This window comes from Dysidea avara, chromosome 9 (genome assembly GCF_963678975.1).
Source record: "Dysidea avara chromosome 9, odDysAvar1.4, whole genome shotgun sequence".
Lineage (NCBI taxonomy): Eukaryota > Metazoa > Porifera > Demospongiae > Dictyoceratida > Dysideidae > Dysidea > Dysidea avara.
Window position 1 is genome coordinate 32386269 of NC_089280.1, and position 15983 is coordinate 32402251.

The 15983-nt window shown below is 37.7% G+C and overlaps 2 protein-coding genes across 2 annotated transcripts in view; both read left to right on the plus strand.

Annotated features, from left to right (window-relative positions):
- Positions 1–15983, plus strand: part of LOC136267074 (receptor-type tyrosine-protein phosphatase S-like) — a 336067-nt gene that overhangs the window by 30336 nt on the left and 289748 nt on the right. The gene's annotated exons all lie outside the window — the stretch shown is intronic.
- Positions 1–15983, plus strand: part of LOC136266484 (contactin-4-like) — a 38170-nt gene that overhangs the window by 14359 nt on the left and 7828 nt on the right. The window contains exons 4-9 of the mRNA XM_066061498.1: positions 10449–10733; positions 10783–11034; positions 11082–11375; positions 11423–11532; positions 11577–11772; positions 11822–11948. Of these exons, the coding sequence (XP_065917570.1) occupies positions 10449–10733; positions 10783–11034; positions 11082–11375; positions 11423–11532; positions 11577–11772; positions 11822–11948 (1264 nt within the window). The remainder of the gene's footprint in view (positions 1–10448; positions 10734–10782; positions 11035–11081; positions 11376–11422; positions 11533–11576; positions 11773–11821; positions 11949–15983) is intronic.

Here is a 15983-nt window from a genome sequence, read left to right on the forward strand (position 1 = left end):
ACAAGGTAACTTCTTCTAGTTGAACTCTCTACATGGTGGTTTGTTTGTAGCTGAATTCTCTAAATGGTGGTTTCTTTGTAACTGAACTCTCTACAAGGTGACTCCTTCTAGCTGATCTTTCTACAGGGCGATTTGTTTGTAGCTGAATTCTGAATATAGGTGATTTATTTGCAGCTGAACTCTTTACAGAATGGTTTCTTGGTAGCTGAACTCTCTACAAGGTAACTTCTTCTAGTTGAACTCTCTACATGGTGGTTTCTTTGTAACTGAACTCTCTACTTGTAGCTGAATTCTGTACAGGTTATTTGTTTGCAGCTGAGCTCTGACTCTACAGAATGGTTTCTTTATAGCTGAACTCTCTCTACAAGGTAACTTCTTCTAGTAGAACTCTCTACATGGTAGTCTGTTTGTAGCTGAACTCTCTACAAGGTAACTTCTTCTAGCTGAACTCTCTACATGGTAGTTTGTTTGTAGCTGAACTCTCTACAAGGTGACTTCTTCTAGCTGATCTTTCTACAGGGTGGTTTGTTTGTAGCTGAACTATCTACAAGGTAACATCTTCTAGCTGCTCTCTCTACAGGGTGGATTGTTTGTAGCTGAACTCTCTATAGGGTTATCTGTTTGTAATTGAACTCTCTATATACAGGATGGTTTCTTTGTATATAGCTGCTCTCTCTATGGGGTGACTTGTTTCTAGCTGATCTCTCTACAGGGTGAACGTGTTTCTGGCTGAACTATCTACAGATGATTTGTTTGCAGCTGAACTCTCTACAAGGTGATTTCTTCTAGCTGATCTCTCCATAGGGTGATCTGTTCGTAGCTGAACTTTCTACAGTGTGATTTGTTTGCAGCTGAACTCTTTATATGATGGTTTCTTTGTAGCTGAGCTCTGTACAAGGTAACTTCTTCTAGCTGATCTCTCTATAGGGTGACTTGTTTGTAGCTGAAATATCTGCAGGGTGATTTGTTTGTAGTTGAACTCTCTACAAGGTGAGCCTTCTAGCTGATCTCTCTACAGGATGACTTTTTCTAGCTGCACTCTCTACAGGGTGATATGTTTGCAGCTGAACTCTCTACATGGTGGTTTCTTTGTAACAAAACTCTTTATAAAGTGATGTCTTGTAGCTGATCTCTCTACTGGATGACTAATTGTTTCTAGCTGATCTCTCTATAGAGTTATAGCTTTTTCTATAGAGTCATAACATGTTTGTATAGCTGCACTCTTTACAGAGTGGTTTTTTTGATTGGTTGCTGAACTCTCCAGCTACACGGTGATTTGTTTTGTACTATAGAGTGACTTATTTGTAGCTGAAGTCTCTACAGAGTGACTTACTTGTAAATGAACATTGCATAAAGTAACTTGTTTATAGCTAATCTAGATGAACTCTCTACTGGGTAGCTATCTTGTAGCTGAACCCTTTACACAGTGACTTGTTTGTAGCTGAATTCTCTACAGAGTGACTTGTTGTCTCTATAAGGTGGCTTGTTTATAGCTGAATTCTCTTCAGTGTGACTTATAATGTTCTGAATCTCTACAGCAACATATTTGTAGCTGAACTCCCTACAGAATAACTTGCAATGTCAAATAATTCTGTAATGGAGTAAGTTATATACGTAGCTGAATGCTCTATTAAAGTGACTGTTCTATTAGAGTATCTCGATCTCTCATATGCTACATGTAGTTGGCTTTGGAATCATAACTCAGTAGTTTGTAATCCAATTCTTCTGTACTACTGCAAGGACTTTCTATGATAATTATTCCAGCTACACACCGATTTTCAGCTCACTGCTCTAAGCGGTTTGCCTGGTAGGCGTGAAAACTAATAGTTTTTTTATTCATAAAAATCGATCGCGTAATTGTGACATAGGTTGAGTTTTGTGTCATATCTCCGTGGTCTTTATCTCGATTCCTTTCAAACCACAAAAAGGCACTCCTACGATAGTTACTCCATCTACATAGCAATTTTCAGCTCATTCCTTCAAGCGGTTTACCCTGTGGGCGTGACAGACCTTCGACCTTATTTTACGCAAATAATTGGTCATAACTCCGTGAATGTTCATCGAATTCCTACCAAACATGGTACTGAGATTCGCCTTAATGAGTCCTTTAAGTATATCAAATTTCAGCCCGATTGGAGTATGCATTCGTGTTTTATGGCGGATTTTGCAAAGTGTGCAAAAAGAAGTAGAAGAAAAAAACGAAGAAAAAAATCCCAAATTTTGGCCACTCGTATCTCGGAAATGGCTGTAGCGATTTTCTTCAAATTTGTAATGTGGACTCCCCTACCTAGCCGACACTTCTGTAGCAACTTTGGTTTCAATCGGATAAGGAATCACAGAGCTACAAAAGTGTGAAAATCGTGTTTACTTTCTTCCTGTAAATATACTCACGGTGTGGCGCGCCAGCTTCTTGGGCCGCACGACACACTACCGTGTGTCTTGATAAATATGTGTATATGCACACTAACACAAAATTTGTAATTGCATGTTAGTGTGCAATCCATGTTAATGTTGTGGTGACTCATTACGATTACTGTATGACTAGTTCACATAGTCATCAATCGTGAACTTTCTAAATTATCTTCAAACATTATTCGTATTCTTTATCATAGTCAGCTTGTATCAAAATCATCATCACAAACCACTAACATCCACACCTTACAACAACAATAGTTCTTTATAGCTTGAATATCATCATTAATATAAGACATGATGCTAGTTCTTTGGCTTAAGAATAGGGCTGCACCGATTCCACTTTTTACCGATACTTCAAATACCAAGTACTGAGCTGGGAAGTATTTGCCAAGTACAAGTACCGATACGAAGTACCTTAAAGTAGCTACTTCATAGTGTATACATTTATTATAATATTATAGTGCATTTCATGGTACACGTTTTCAGTATGGTTCATGTTTATAATGAAGTGGCCAATCAAGATTTACAAAGAAGGAAGTCACTGAAATGCAAACCAGTGGATATTCCAGTATTCTTCTGGAGAAGTGTAGATAATATCATAATGGTGCCTACAAAATCACAAATATTCTAATACTGAAATAGTCACTTCTAGCTACCTGATTGCTCTATTAGAGTTATTGACTGTTCTATTAGAGTATATCGATCTTTTTCTCAGTAAAACGTTTTCACACGTAGGTTTCAGTATAGATCAGTAATTTTGCTGGTAGTTGTTAGTGTTATACTTGATGCTTTTAGGTGTCCACTGTGCTAGTAAAATAAGCAAGTACAAACAAACGCTATTTTATTCTCGCACGTGTGGATAAGAATCGGTATCTGCAACAATATATTGGCCGATTCCGATACTTCATGAAAACAGTAGTATCGGCCCGATACCGATACCGATACTAGAATTGGCGCAGCCCTACTTAAGAACATGAGTGCTTAGAAAGTAACTAATATTTTCATTGGTTACTATGTTGGCGAATGCACTTGGTTATGTGTGACCTTGTCCAAGTAATTATACAACCAAGTATTAAAGATAATAAGAAATGTGACCGGATCTTGGAAAACCTACCTTTTAGACACAAGCTAACTTTTTGGGAAAACTCAAATGAAAATTTCAACAATATTTTAAATTAATTTTTTTTGCACATTTGGATAAAGCAACTATTAAACCTTCTTGCTGTGAAGTTTCACTCCCATAGCTTCTTTTTCCAAGGAGATATGGATGATTATATCAGACCATGTAGTAATTTCACATGCGTGGGACAACAAGTAACTTACAAACTGGGTGATTTGTTCAGCTGCTGGAATGGCAAAAACTTAGTCTTAGACAATGATACATGGAATTTAATTGTAGAAAAGTACCAAGAATACTTCATCAAACTATCAGAAATGTCTTTTAAAGTATTTTAGATGGTAAGAATGGAATTATTAATAAACAAAGTGATTTGTCACCATTTGTCACCCCTAATCACCCACAGAACTCAATTCATTACCATAAAAATTAGTTTGTAATGTACAGGACAGAAAATCAGCCATATCTCAGGAATGCTTAAAGATATTAAGCTGGAATTTTAACACAAGATAGATGAGCACCTAGTACCTCGTTTCAGCTATAAAACAGAAAGTTGACCCATGTGCCAAAAAGGTAGGTTTTCCAAAATCAGGTCACAAATGTGGTTAATATTACATCATAAATAAATAAATAAATAAATAAATAATGGTGATTAATTGTACCATTTCACTCTTCGTGCTAGTGAGTGAAATGGTACAATGATTTTATTTAACACCAATGAAAACATTATAGTACATTACTTGCATTCCATTGTGGGGACGTGTTTGCTCATCGATCATAGAGAGATGATGGATCCTAGAGAGATGACAGGCTGGAAAACAGATGTACAGGGATTAATTTTAATTATTCAGGTTACAGGTGGTTTGTCACAGCTGTTTGTTTATAGATGACTTATTGAATACCACTTATGTTGGGTTTTCCAGCTCATAAGCCTGTTAGAGAGAGGACGCTTGCAAGATAATGTAAGAAGGCTGAAAGTATGTCTTGTATGAAATACTGTACAATCGAGATACTCTAATAGAGCAGTCACTTAGCTGTAGTAGAGCACACACTTTTAATACCCACACAGTGCCATCTTTTTTTGGTTAGCTACCCTATACCGTATAAGTGGAAATATTGGCGAGTCAAAAATTTGGCAATTCTAACTAAAACACCTATTGGCGTCATTTTAATTTGGCGGATCCATCAAACATTTAGGTTAGCGACATTTTAATTTGGCGGTTTAGTCCACGCTTTTTACAAGATTTCTATTACAGCACACGTTAATTATTAGTATTCTGTCATGGATACACATGCTGTCGATTCCTACGTTCGTGGTTTCCATGTGTATAGTGATAGATGGACTCCAGCCTTAGGAGAAATCCCCGTGTGTGAAATAGAGGACGGAAATGCCAGCAACTCGTACACGGTCGCGATTAAGAAGGGAAGTGAAATTATTGGGCACGTGCCAAGAAAGATTTCGGCAGCTTGTCACGTGTTCTTGGAGTTTGATGGATCACTGAGCTGCATTATTACTGAAGCACATTGTCGATATTCTTCTGACCTGCCACAAGGAGGATTAGAGATCCCGTGTAAACTCGTTTTTGAGAGCACCATGAGCAGCAATTTGGTACCCAAAGTGCAAAGATTAGTGTCGACATGTCCTCCAATTGAATTAAAATTAGCAAGAAAGGCACCAAAGCAAAGTATAAAGGAAGCAGTGCCAGGAATTTCTCCTGATAAGAAAATGCAAGTGGATGATGATGTGATTGATCTTGATTCCATCTCAACAAATGACAATCACCAGGAAGGAGTGCCATGGTTAAAATGTAAACGTCAGCTTCTGAACACTACAGACAAAGATGATATTAAAAGGTTTAGTTTTTAAAACATAGTGGGATTAAAATCTTAAACCTTGCTGTCAGAACATACCGGTAATGTGCAGTACTGATAGGCTTGGATTGAACTAGCTACTCCTAAATATGCACCATCGTCCGTACGTAGTTGAATGATTGCTATCATTGCTCTAATGTTTTTAATCTAATACTTAGTATATAGTAAACCTTTTAAGTGTCGTAATGGCTAAATGATGCACTTATGTACAATTATCAATCCTTTCAGGGGCAAGGGGTCAAAGGGGGCTCTTGACCCCCCTCCAAAAATTTTTAGCATACAAAGACTGAGATACTCTAATACAGCAATCACCCCAATAAAGCAGTCACAGTATTAGAGCAGTGTGTAGCGAGCTATGTAAGGATTTTTATGTACTTTATCAGTGATAAATGTGTAGTTTGTGAGGTGGGCAGCTATTGTCAGCAGGCTGTGACCTTTTTTTGTGTTTTGGTCTCACCTTACCAAACTAGACAATGAAGTGCCTCACAGTTCATTTTGACCCCCCCTTTCCATAAGTCTGGATCCACCCCTGCCTTTTGCTTACAAATATGCTGTCTTTTTTAGCTACAGCCATCAGCTCTAGAAGCACCACAAGGCTAGGTCTAAATATTATTATTCTATGCACACAGTACACGAAACATAGTAAAGTAATACACGTTGTTTTTTCCATGCAGGTGACTGTTTGACTAACAAACATATTAATTTTGCTCAGAAATTGCTTAGCAGGAAATTTAGAGTTAATGGACTACAATCTACACTGACTCTAACCAAGTCCAAGAGGCTAACTGCTAAGAGTGCATCTAATGCTCTGCAGATACTCCACTGTAAAGTGTGTCATTGGATTGCTGCTTCCACAGTCAACACCTATCCCAAGCTTGCTGTTTATGATTCACTGTATTCTTCCATTGATGAAGCCACAGTTAAGATTCTAAAGCAAATGTTTGGGGCTAAAGTAGAGGTTGAAGTGATGGTACATCTGATTGTGGGCTGTTTGCGAAAGCAACATGTGTTTCGATAGCCAGCAGTGGAATCCTGCCAACAAAGAGTAAAATGAGGAAGCATCTGATAGAATGTTTTGAACAGCTGGAGTTAGAGCCATTTCCTGTAGCTGATACTGATTAGATAGCTGTAGATTTGTTTCTAGTGATCAGAAACGTTTAATTTACTGTACATATTGACATACTGTACAACTATAATCATTTTAAATGCTAGTTATTAGTGTACAATTCAATTATAGTACTCTTTACTAGTGGTTCAAAATGATGATTTAAACGTCAATGATGTCATAAATACCAGATTTCCTAAAGCCATTAATAGCAATTTCTGGTCTCCTTTCAAGTGCTTTCCACCCCAAAATAATCCAGTTTGCACTAGGGTTCTTGATGACTGAAAGGCTGGCGAACTTGACTGACATGAATCGTCTTGAGCTTTTGTCGAACTTCAACAGCATACCGTTCCTGAAACTTTCTCTTCATGTGATCTTTCATAGGTTTGTTGATAGAAAGATCTACTGGTTGTAACTTATCAGTGCAATTTGGTGGCAATTGCACTGGTATAATTTTGTTCTGTCGTAGCACCGAAATGACTTCATCTGTAGTTTGCCCTTGAAACCCATCAAATATAGTGATAGCAGAGTGTGCTGGTGCTAGCTTTAAATCCTTTCTCCTTTGTGACACAAAAGGTATGATGATCTTTCTAATGTACCACCTCTTGGTAGTCTCTTCATTTGACCAACGATTTTCACTATGCCAAATGTCCCATCCTTCTGGAAAAGTCACTGTTGGGTGACATTTTGTTGTTTTTCCTTTATACAATAGTTGAGGTTTAAGGTACTCATCACTTGCAGTCACAGCCAGTACAGCAGTCAACTGCCTTTTGTCATCAGCGTTTGCAATAGGTACAACTTTTGTGCCCCGCTTCTCCATTGTCCAGTCACTTGTGGGAACAATTGACAGACCAGTTTGATCCCAGTTTATGATAAGATCTTTGGGTATTTCATTCATCACAATCTCAGCTGCTATGTCTGTAAGGAAAATTTCTTTTTGATTAGTCAAATAATCTTGAAGGTAGTTTTCCAGAAGTAGTACATTTCTTTTTAATGTAACCCATCCTGATGAGTAACAATCTAGCCCAGCTTTTAGTGATTTCAATTTGTTTGAGCTTAGACATATCCCTGGCTCCAACTATACCCTCTGCCGCACCCATTACCACAAGAGTGTTTACAGATCCATTTACCTTTCTGAGGGACTCCACATACTCTTGTACTGCTGCATCTAACTCTTGACCCAACATTAATGGCCTTTCTCTGTCTTTAGTGGGCAGCTTCTTAATGACAATTGGTTCAGTTTCCTTTCTTTTTTCTCTCTTTGATTTCCTCATTCAGTTTGTCAAAATACTCCACCTTCAGTTGCCTGCAAGTTGATTCATTGATGTTAATGCCCCACACTTTAGAGTAATGCTTTGCTGCTGTAGTAGGCCCATTATCTAAGGAATACTTTCCTAGTTCTGCACGCTGTTCATCGGTATACGAGTTATACTTTCTTCAAGGCACTTCTTTAGAAGCTACTTTCAAAGCTTTAGCCATGGCTCTGCCTGCACTTTCAATGTCTTTACTAGTTAATAGAGAACTCCCGATGGATTGCTCCTTTCGTTTGAAGAACTTAAACAGGGTTACCGCGGCCATCTTAGAAAGAATAACGTGCGAATAATTAAAATGGGACTCGCTATATTTGGCGTCATTTTAATTTGGCGGTACGCTCTAATTTCGCAAAATTGCCAAATTAAAGTCACCGCCAAAATTTCCACATATACGGTAGTTCATGAAGTTAATTGTTTACAAGAAATTAAAACCGTAAAGTAGCTAAGTTCATCTTGCAGATGTGCTCAGGTTGATATATATCCTAATAGAGCAGTCACTTACCTAATATAGCAGTCTGCATTAAGTCCTTAATTCTGTTGTAGTCACATCAACGGTTACCTGCAGCTTAGAAATTCATGCTGATCTATGTAGGTGTAGCTAATGCAATTGCATAATACTGTTATTATATGACTGGTGTTTATAGTGCACCACTGGGAGTAGCTATTATTCTCCTGACCACATGTACAATGTGTTAGCTACACAATGTATATGCCTTGTCCCTGTTGTTAGGTTGTCCCATTTGTACATGTACTCGATTGTATGTGACCTGGTCCCAGTAAAAATTATAGTAATAACAATCAGCTGTATTTGGAACTGAAATTTTATTATTGGAGTGTCAGTTGTTTTCTCTCCGACAAATATGGTGGCTTTGGTACTCCTGTAGCATGTGTTTCAGCTCCACTTTTATATACTGCATCAAGAAATTCCACCAAGTGCATTGTTGAGGCCATTCTTCATTCGAGATTGGTGCTCATGGAACTATGGTATTCTCTGCTAGATCTCACTATATCAAGATATGTGACGTTAAATATATCAGCTGTGATTGCAGTTCACTCAGAAACGGATGAAGTACATCACATGATCCACAAAGTCTACACAGATTTCTATTGCATCATAGTTTTTCAAAAGAGGGATGAAAGTTATGCTGAGATAAGGATGCTATGGTACCTTGTGAGCAACAGTGTGGAGTCTTTTATAAATAGTTGAGTGACTGAAATGAGAGACAATTAAGTTGCACTTTTTAAACAGTTGTAAAAACAAATGTATGTAGAGTTCACTAAAGGTACTTTGTGCTAATAGTCTGCATGGGGTGAAACCTGTAAATAGGTGTACCTGTCTATGAAGATCTATGTTGGTACACCACTAATGTAAAGGCCCACATTGTATTTTTCGTGCCATCTAGGTACTTTTTTTCAATGGATTTGCAAAGTCTCCAGTTTGTCACTACATGTCAGAGGGTCACACATATAATTATTGGGGTTAGAAAAGCAGTTAGAAAATACTATGCATAATATGCTTTGATCTTTGGAGGATAATGAGGTCTTTAAAATTCACTAAGAGACCTGCTAGCAGGTTCTTAAAATGGTTAGAAACCTGCTGGCAGAAAAGACCTGAAGCATCACAAATCTCACTTTCGATTATTGATTTACAATGCTCCCTCCAAACATAATCAGGCTGATAGCCTGCAGTGGCTGACCAGTCACCCAGGCCAACATGTGGCTAACCACTCTATTCATTTTATAGGTATACCTAAAAGAATTTGATTATGGGAAGTACAATCTAATGTTGTACGTATGTTTGTCACGATGAACGGAGGAGTCCAAAAATATCACAGAAAATTCTGTTTGGCACTCATCTGTTTCTAGAGTGTTTTATGGCTGTTTTTGTCATCTATTAAACTATGGATGGACTTTACCAAGACCTAACTAGGTAAGCTTCCTTGTAGAACAGTATTTTTCGCTATGTGTAATGTGGGTGTGGTCCATATTAGAAACCATGCCTATTCTTTGTGCTACTGTGGCACCACAACTTGTGACAACTCGTTCCCATCATATAAATCCACACAAGCTGCTTCTTCGACACACGTGTTCTTTACACTGCTGTGATGCCATAGGTACTGGCTACCGCTAACTCGGCTTGACATTATCAATCACTGCTGTTTCCCAGCTGTGCCAGATCCAATTAGTCTTTACTTGCGAAAGGAAGCAGTGCGAGCTTCGAATTTTTTCAACACTTCAACAAACATGTTCAGTCTTCCGTGATTACTTTAACATTGCACAACGATTTCAGTACGACATATAACCCAATCCCACAATGACTCCACCTATATACCCATATAATGCATACCTTTTCTAAGTCGGTTAGAGACCATGCCCTTGGATCTTCGTGTATTTTAAAAACCTCACTTTGCTCAGTTTTAAAATTCACGAAGATTCTCGTGCTAGGTCTCTAACCTACACTTAGATGTATCGTGCCATTGTCTCAGTTTGAGTTATGATTCAAACAAGTTGGATTTTACTCTGCCAATTACAATTACATCTAACTATTGATACTTATGTCTATAAAACTGCTTATAAGCTTTAACAGTGATGCATATTGTATTAAAATTGCCATTTATTGCTACAGCTGGTTTACCATTGTTTTGGAGGCATCCACAAAATCAGTTTGTTAATAACAATGACAAAGTGATCTTTGACTGTTTTGCTAATGGAAGTGATTCACTAAATATCACATGGGAAAAGGACAGAAGATCATTCACTTCAGATGTTACACAAGTTACAACACACAGTAATGGAGTGAGTAGTAGTTTAACACTGGACAGAACTACAGTAGCTGATAGTGGCAAGTATCAGTGTAGAGCTACTGATGTTGATAGGAATAGTGTTACCTCTAATGAAGGAGAATTATTAAGTAAATTGTATCATTGTTTTGCTCAGAGATTATTGCTCTTCACTTGCAGTTCTCCCACTCATCCTCACCAATCCTGATTATGTTACTGTATTCATTGGCCAGTCAACACAGCTCACTTGTAATGCACTTGGTACTGACATAGTCTACCAGTGGATGAAGGATGGTGTAGTAGTGTCTGGTACTAACTCAAACATGTTGAGGATTACTAACATAGTGGGACCAGATGAGGGAGTGTACAAGTGTGTGGCTAGTAATAAAGGTGGTAAGGTTGAGTCTAATCCAGCAATTATCACAGTATATGGTATGTTAGTAATAATGAAATAACACTTTTTAATGTACATCATACAGGTCCACCAATAGTAGTAGAACTACCACAACAAGTTCATGTAGTATTGGATGAAGAGTTTCAGATCACATGTACTGCTACTAATGATCAGGATGCTCCAACAAACTTGATGTTCTCCTGGAAGACACCAAAAAGAGTTGAGTTTAATGAAACAACAACTGATGAGGATGATAGTCGTACAGCATCCTCCACTCTTCATATCAGTAGTGTCACTTATAATGATAGTGGACGATATAGGTGTAGTGTAAGGAATGATGGTGGAAGCACAGTTACTATATTGAGACTAATAGTTGAAGGTTTGTAAACTAATCAACATTATACTATCTATGATAACTTATTACAGTACCATCATCACCTCCTGTTTCATTTAATGTCACTCAAGTAAATATTAGTTCACTTGAACTGGCATGGAACAGACCTCATAATCCTCGTGGTGAAATTGACTATTATATGGTAAATTTTCTTGCAAATATTTTCACTGATCCTTGTTACTGCAGGTACACTATAAAAGCACTAACCAACCAGTACAAGTGGTCAATGTTACCAACTTCACTGGTAACTATGCTCTTGACAACCTCAGACCATACACAGAGTACAGTGTATATGTGACAGCAGTCAGGTTGATAGGAACTACTGGTAGACCACTGGAGGGGGAGAAGAGTGATATAGTTACTGCGAGAACATTAGCTGGAGGTTTGTTAGACTTCACCTAAAAATCTGTTCATTTTTTGTAATAATATAGAACCGATCATCTCTACATCTGGTCAAAGTAAAAGACCTCGATTGATTGTAAATATTGATAGCTTTGAAGTTAGTGATACATTTGTTATTGACTTGCCAGTTATAAGCAGTGAAAATGGACCTTTCAGGTGAGTATGTACAGTATATATATGGGTCATTTCGTGTCAAATCAACAAGGAATTTAGGGTCACCCGTCGGATTTTGACAAAACTTGGTGTGTTTGTAGTACATGTGGTGCTTATCACTCATGAGAATTTTTAGCCCCACACATCCCATAGTTTCTGATAATGACCACAAATATTTAGAATATTTCATGAAAAATTGGTCTATCGGTAGATACAAAATCAACCGTAACTTCACACTGTGTAAATATTTTTAAATACAATTTTGACTGATGGAAGACTGTTGATTGACCTTTCCAGTGATCCCTAAACTATGAGATATCTACTTAATTTTGGTTTGAAAGTACTTTATTGAATACTTTAATCCTTTATATTTAAAACAATGCTGCTTGAAATTCTTCGATCGTTTTGTGAATAATGAGCGAGTCATGATCTGTGTTTCATAAAAGTTTGTGGTGGGACCACAATGGGCTCAAGAGATATAATGAATTATGTTGTGGTATATAGTGGAATTTTGTAGTCTATTATTGCTGTATGGGAGTGTACACCTCCAATAATCACTCGCAACAAGGCTATGCCAAGTTTGTCTTACAGAGTGAAGGTGTCTAGGTACAGTGCAACCTGTATTAGTGACCTCCTGTATTGAAAGACCACCTGTGTGCTGCAGTTATTTTACACTTTTTTAATTGGATATTAATGTATAACACCAAAGCATCAACCCTTTCCAGCAAGTCTAAAAATGGTCCTTATTAGACAAGTTGACTTTAAATTACAGATCTACTACTATGTGTCCATATAATATATCATGTGAATCTTGTATCATCTCTTCAGAAATACCTTCTTTATCTTCAGAAATACCTTCTTTGCTACTGTAAGTTGAATCCAACTCTAGTGGACTTAACCCTATTTACATAAGTTGCATATGTGGCTGCATAGGTACATACAGTAGAACTCCTCAAGAGGGCTACCAGGACCTGTTTATAATCCAATGCACATATATTTAAACCAAGATACTTCTGTGCTTCTGTAATATAAGCACTTTACTATGGTCCTAGGAATGGATTTTATCGTTTACCTGTACCTCAATGTGTGAAATTAATTACTAAATCAAGCCTCACAGTAGTGAGTCGCACGGCCAAGGAAAGTAGGGCACACAACTACCGTGAGTTATGTACACGAACGACTAACTCTAATAGAACGCACACCTAAAACCTACCTTTAAAACTATACTTTTGTAAAAAAACCTCGCGATACAACAAAATCTTTGGTATATTGTTATATAAGCGTATTACTAAGTAAGTAATCCCTGTTATATTTTAGTAACACCGCATGACATTTTGCTGAAAACGTCATATTCTTCTACATCACATACTCGTTAGTGCGAGCCGTCCTTTTTTTACTCTTATATTTTAGACTGTGATAGTTCTACAGCCTTGGATTTGCTATCACAAGTTCTTTGGCTAGTTAAGTTTCTTCAGTACAAATCTTGGAACTCCATCTCTCTTGCGAAAGCCACCATAAGCGATTTTCTCAAAGTTTGATTCATTCACTCTTGCGCTTCATGCATATGTGGTTAAACATATGGAGTAGTTTCGCTCAATTATGACCTGCCATTTTTCTGGGAAGTGGTGAGTTAATTTCCATACGTATGCTCACAAGATAATATCGTCACCTACACTTATTGCTGATTTATTTTGCAGTCTTCTAGAACCTATCTTAAATTTAAGACACCTCTAACTACAGTAGCGTTTATTTACAGTCGGTGAACTCGGTGCAAATTCGGCCGTAAACGTCAATGCTAGGTGAAATGTAGTAACCTCAATGAACTTGCTATCGCCGTGCTATTCTCGTAAGTGTTTGTTGTTCAGTTGTCTGAAGTAGCTAACGCAGCCCACAATACAGCTTTGTTTGTACATTTCAAGGGACAATCCAGTATAATAAGAAGTTTGGGGCACATTCTCACCTGCCGGGGAATGGCCTTTACTCAATCTGTTCACTGATGGTTTTAATGGTGCCTAGAAGCCATACCGTGATCCTACCGAGGTTGCAACACCGACAACTACCTGCCTACTTGTACCAAACTACATTTATTGGTTTTGTCACTTCATGTCCCAAGCTATGAAGTAGTACACACAATACATGTTGAAGCTGTTGTGATATCCAAAGGTGGCTTGTATGAAACTAGCTATTAGCTTTATGCATTAATTTTTTTGGTCTTGTTCAGTGACAAAAATGTGTGATATCCTAAAACAAAAACAGCCTTGGGACTGTCAAAAAAGGGCGCTGCCAAGCAAAGTAGGATCAGTCAAACAAGCTTATTCAACATGACTGGTAAGAACAAGGACTGATATCAAGTTGCGGCCAAGTACGTATTACCCATTCTCTTTGTATCTAGCTATAGCTATATAATAAAACTAGAGCAAATACACATGCAACTGTTATTAAATTGTCATTTGGCCGCTTTTCTTTTGTAGTGTGTGATTTTAAAAAGCGGCCAAATGAGAATTTAATAACAGTTGCATGTGTATTTGCTCTAGCTTTATTATTTATAGTTATAGCTAGATACAAAGAGAATGGGTAATACTGCATTCACTTGGCTGCAACTTGATATCAGTCCTTGTTCTTACCAGTCATGTTGAATAAGCTTGTTTGATTGATCCTACTTTGCTTGGCAGCACCCTTTTTTACAGCCCCAAGGCTGTTTTTGTTTTAGGAGTACTTTATATTCATTACCACTTTGAAGATCAAGTCATAAATTCATGCACATACTCATGGGCGGAAGTAAACATGCTGACCACATTTTCATGTGTATTTAACATCTGCCTGTACTGATCTTCAAAGCTTGAATGCAAAATACTTTTAAAAACCATTAGTAATTACAGTACTATAAATCACACATTGAGGTGCTTCATAATATAAAAACCTCTTGGTACAAGTAATCTATCTACTACTCTTTGGACCATTGATAAAATGTTGATTTTTTGAGACACCACAGACTTGTCTTGGGTCCAAATGTACATCAAGACACACGGTAGTGTGTCGTGCGGCCCAAGAAGCCGACGCGCCACACCCGTGAGTATATTGACAGGAAGAACGAAAACGTCATTTTCACACCTTTGTATCTCAGTGATCACTTATTGGATTGGAACCAAATTTGCTGCAGAGTTGCCCGCCAGCTAGGGGAGGCTACATTCCAAATTTGAAGGAAATCACTCAAGCCATTTCCGAGATACGAGTGGCAAAAGTTTCGTTTTTTTTCTTGGTTTTTTTTTTCCTTCTTCGTCTTTTCGCACACTTGCAAAAATTGCTATAAAATGCAAATGCGTACTCCGATCACCATGACATTTGGCACACAGAAGGGGAGTCCACAGGCGAATCCTAGCATCAAATGTGGTGCAAATCCGATGAATGATTCAGGAGTTATGACCGATTATTCGCGTACAACAAGATCGATTTGTTGTCACGCCTACAGGGTAAACCGCTTCATGGAATGAGTTGGAAATTGCTATGTAGATGGAGTAACCATCGTAGGAGTGCCTTTTGGTGGTTTGAAAGGAATCGAAATAAAGACCACGGAGATATGACACAAAACCCAACCTGTGTCACAATTACGTGATCGATTTTTAGGAATAAAAAAGTATAAGTTTTCACGCCTACTAGGCAAACCGCTTAGAGCAATGAGCTGAAAATCGGTGTATAGCTGGAATAATCTTCATTAAAAGTCCTTGCAGTAGTATAGAAGAAGTGGATTACAAACCACTGAGTTATGATTCGAAAGCCAACTCCGTGTAGTAAATGTGAGATCGAGATACTCTAATAGAACAGTCACCCTAATAGAGCATTCAGCTAATTTATTTACTCCATTATAGAGTTCCATTACATTACAGGTTATTCTGTAGGAGTTCAGCTGCAAACAGTTAATCTTATAGGCAGTTTAGCAAGAAGCAAGTCACCCTATAGAGAGTTCAGCTACAAATATATTGCTGTAGTGATTCAGAACATTACAAGTCACACTGAAAAGAATTCAGCTATAAACAAGTC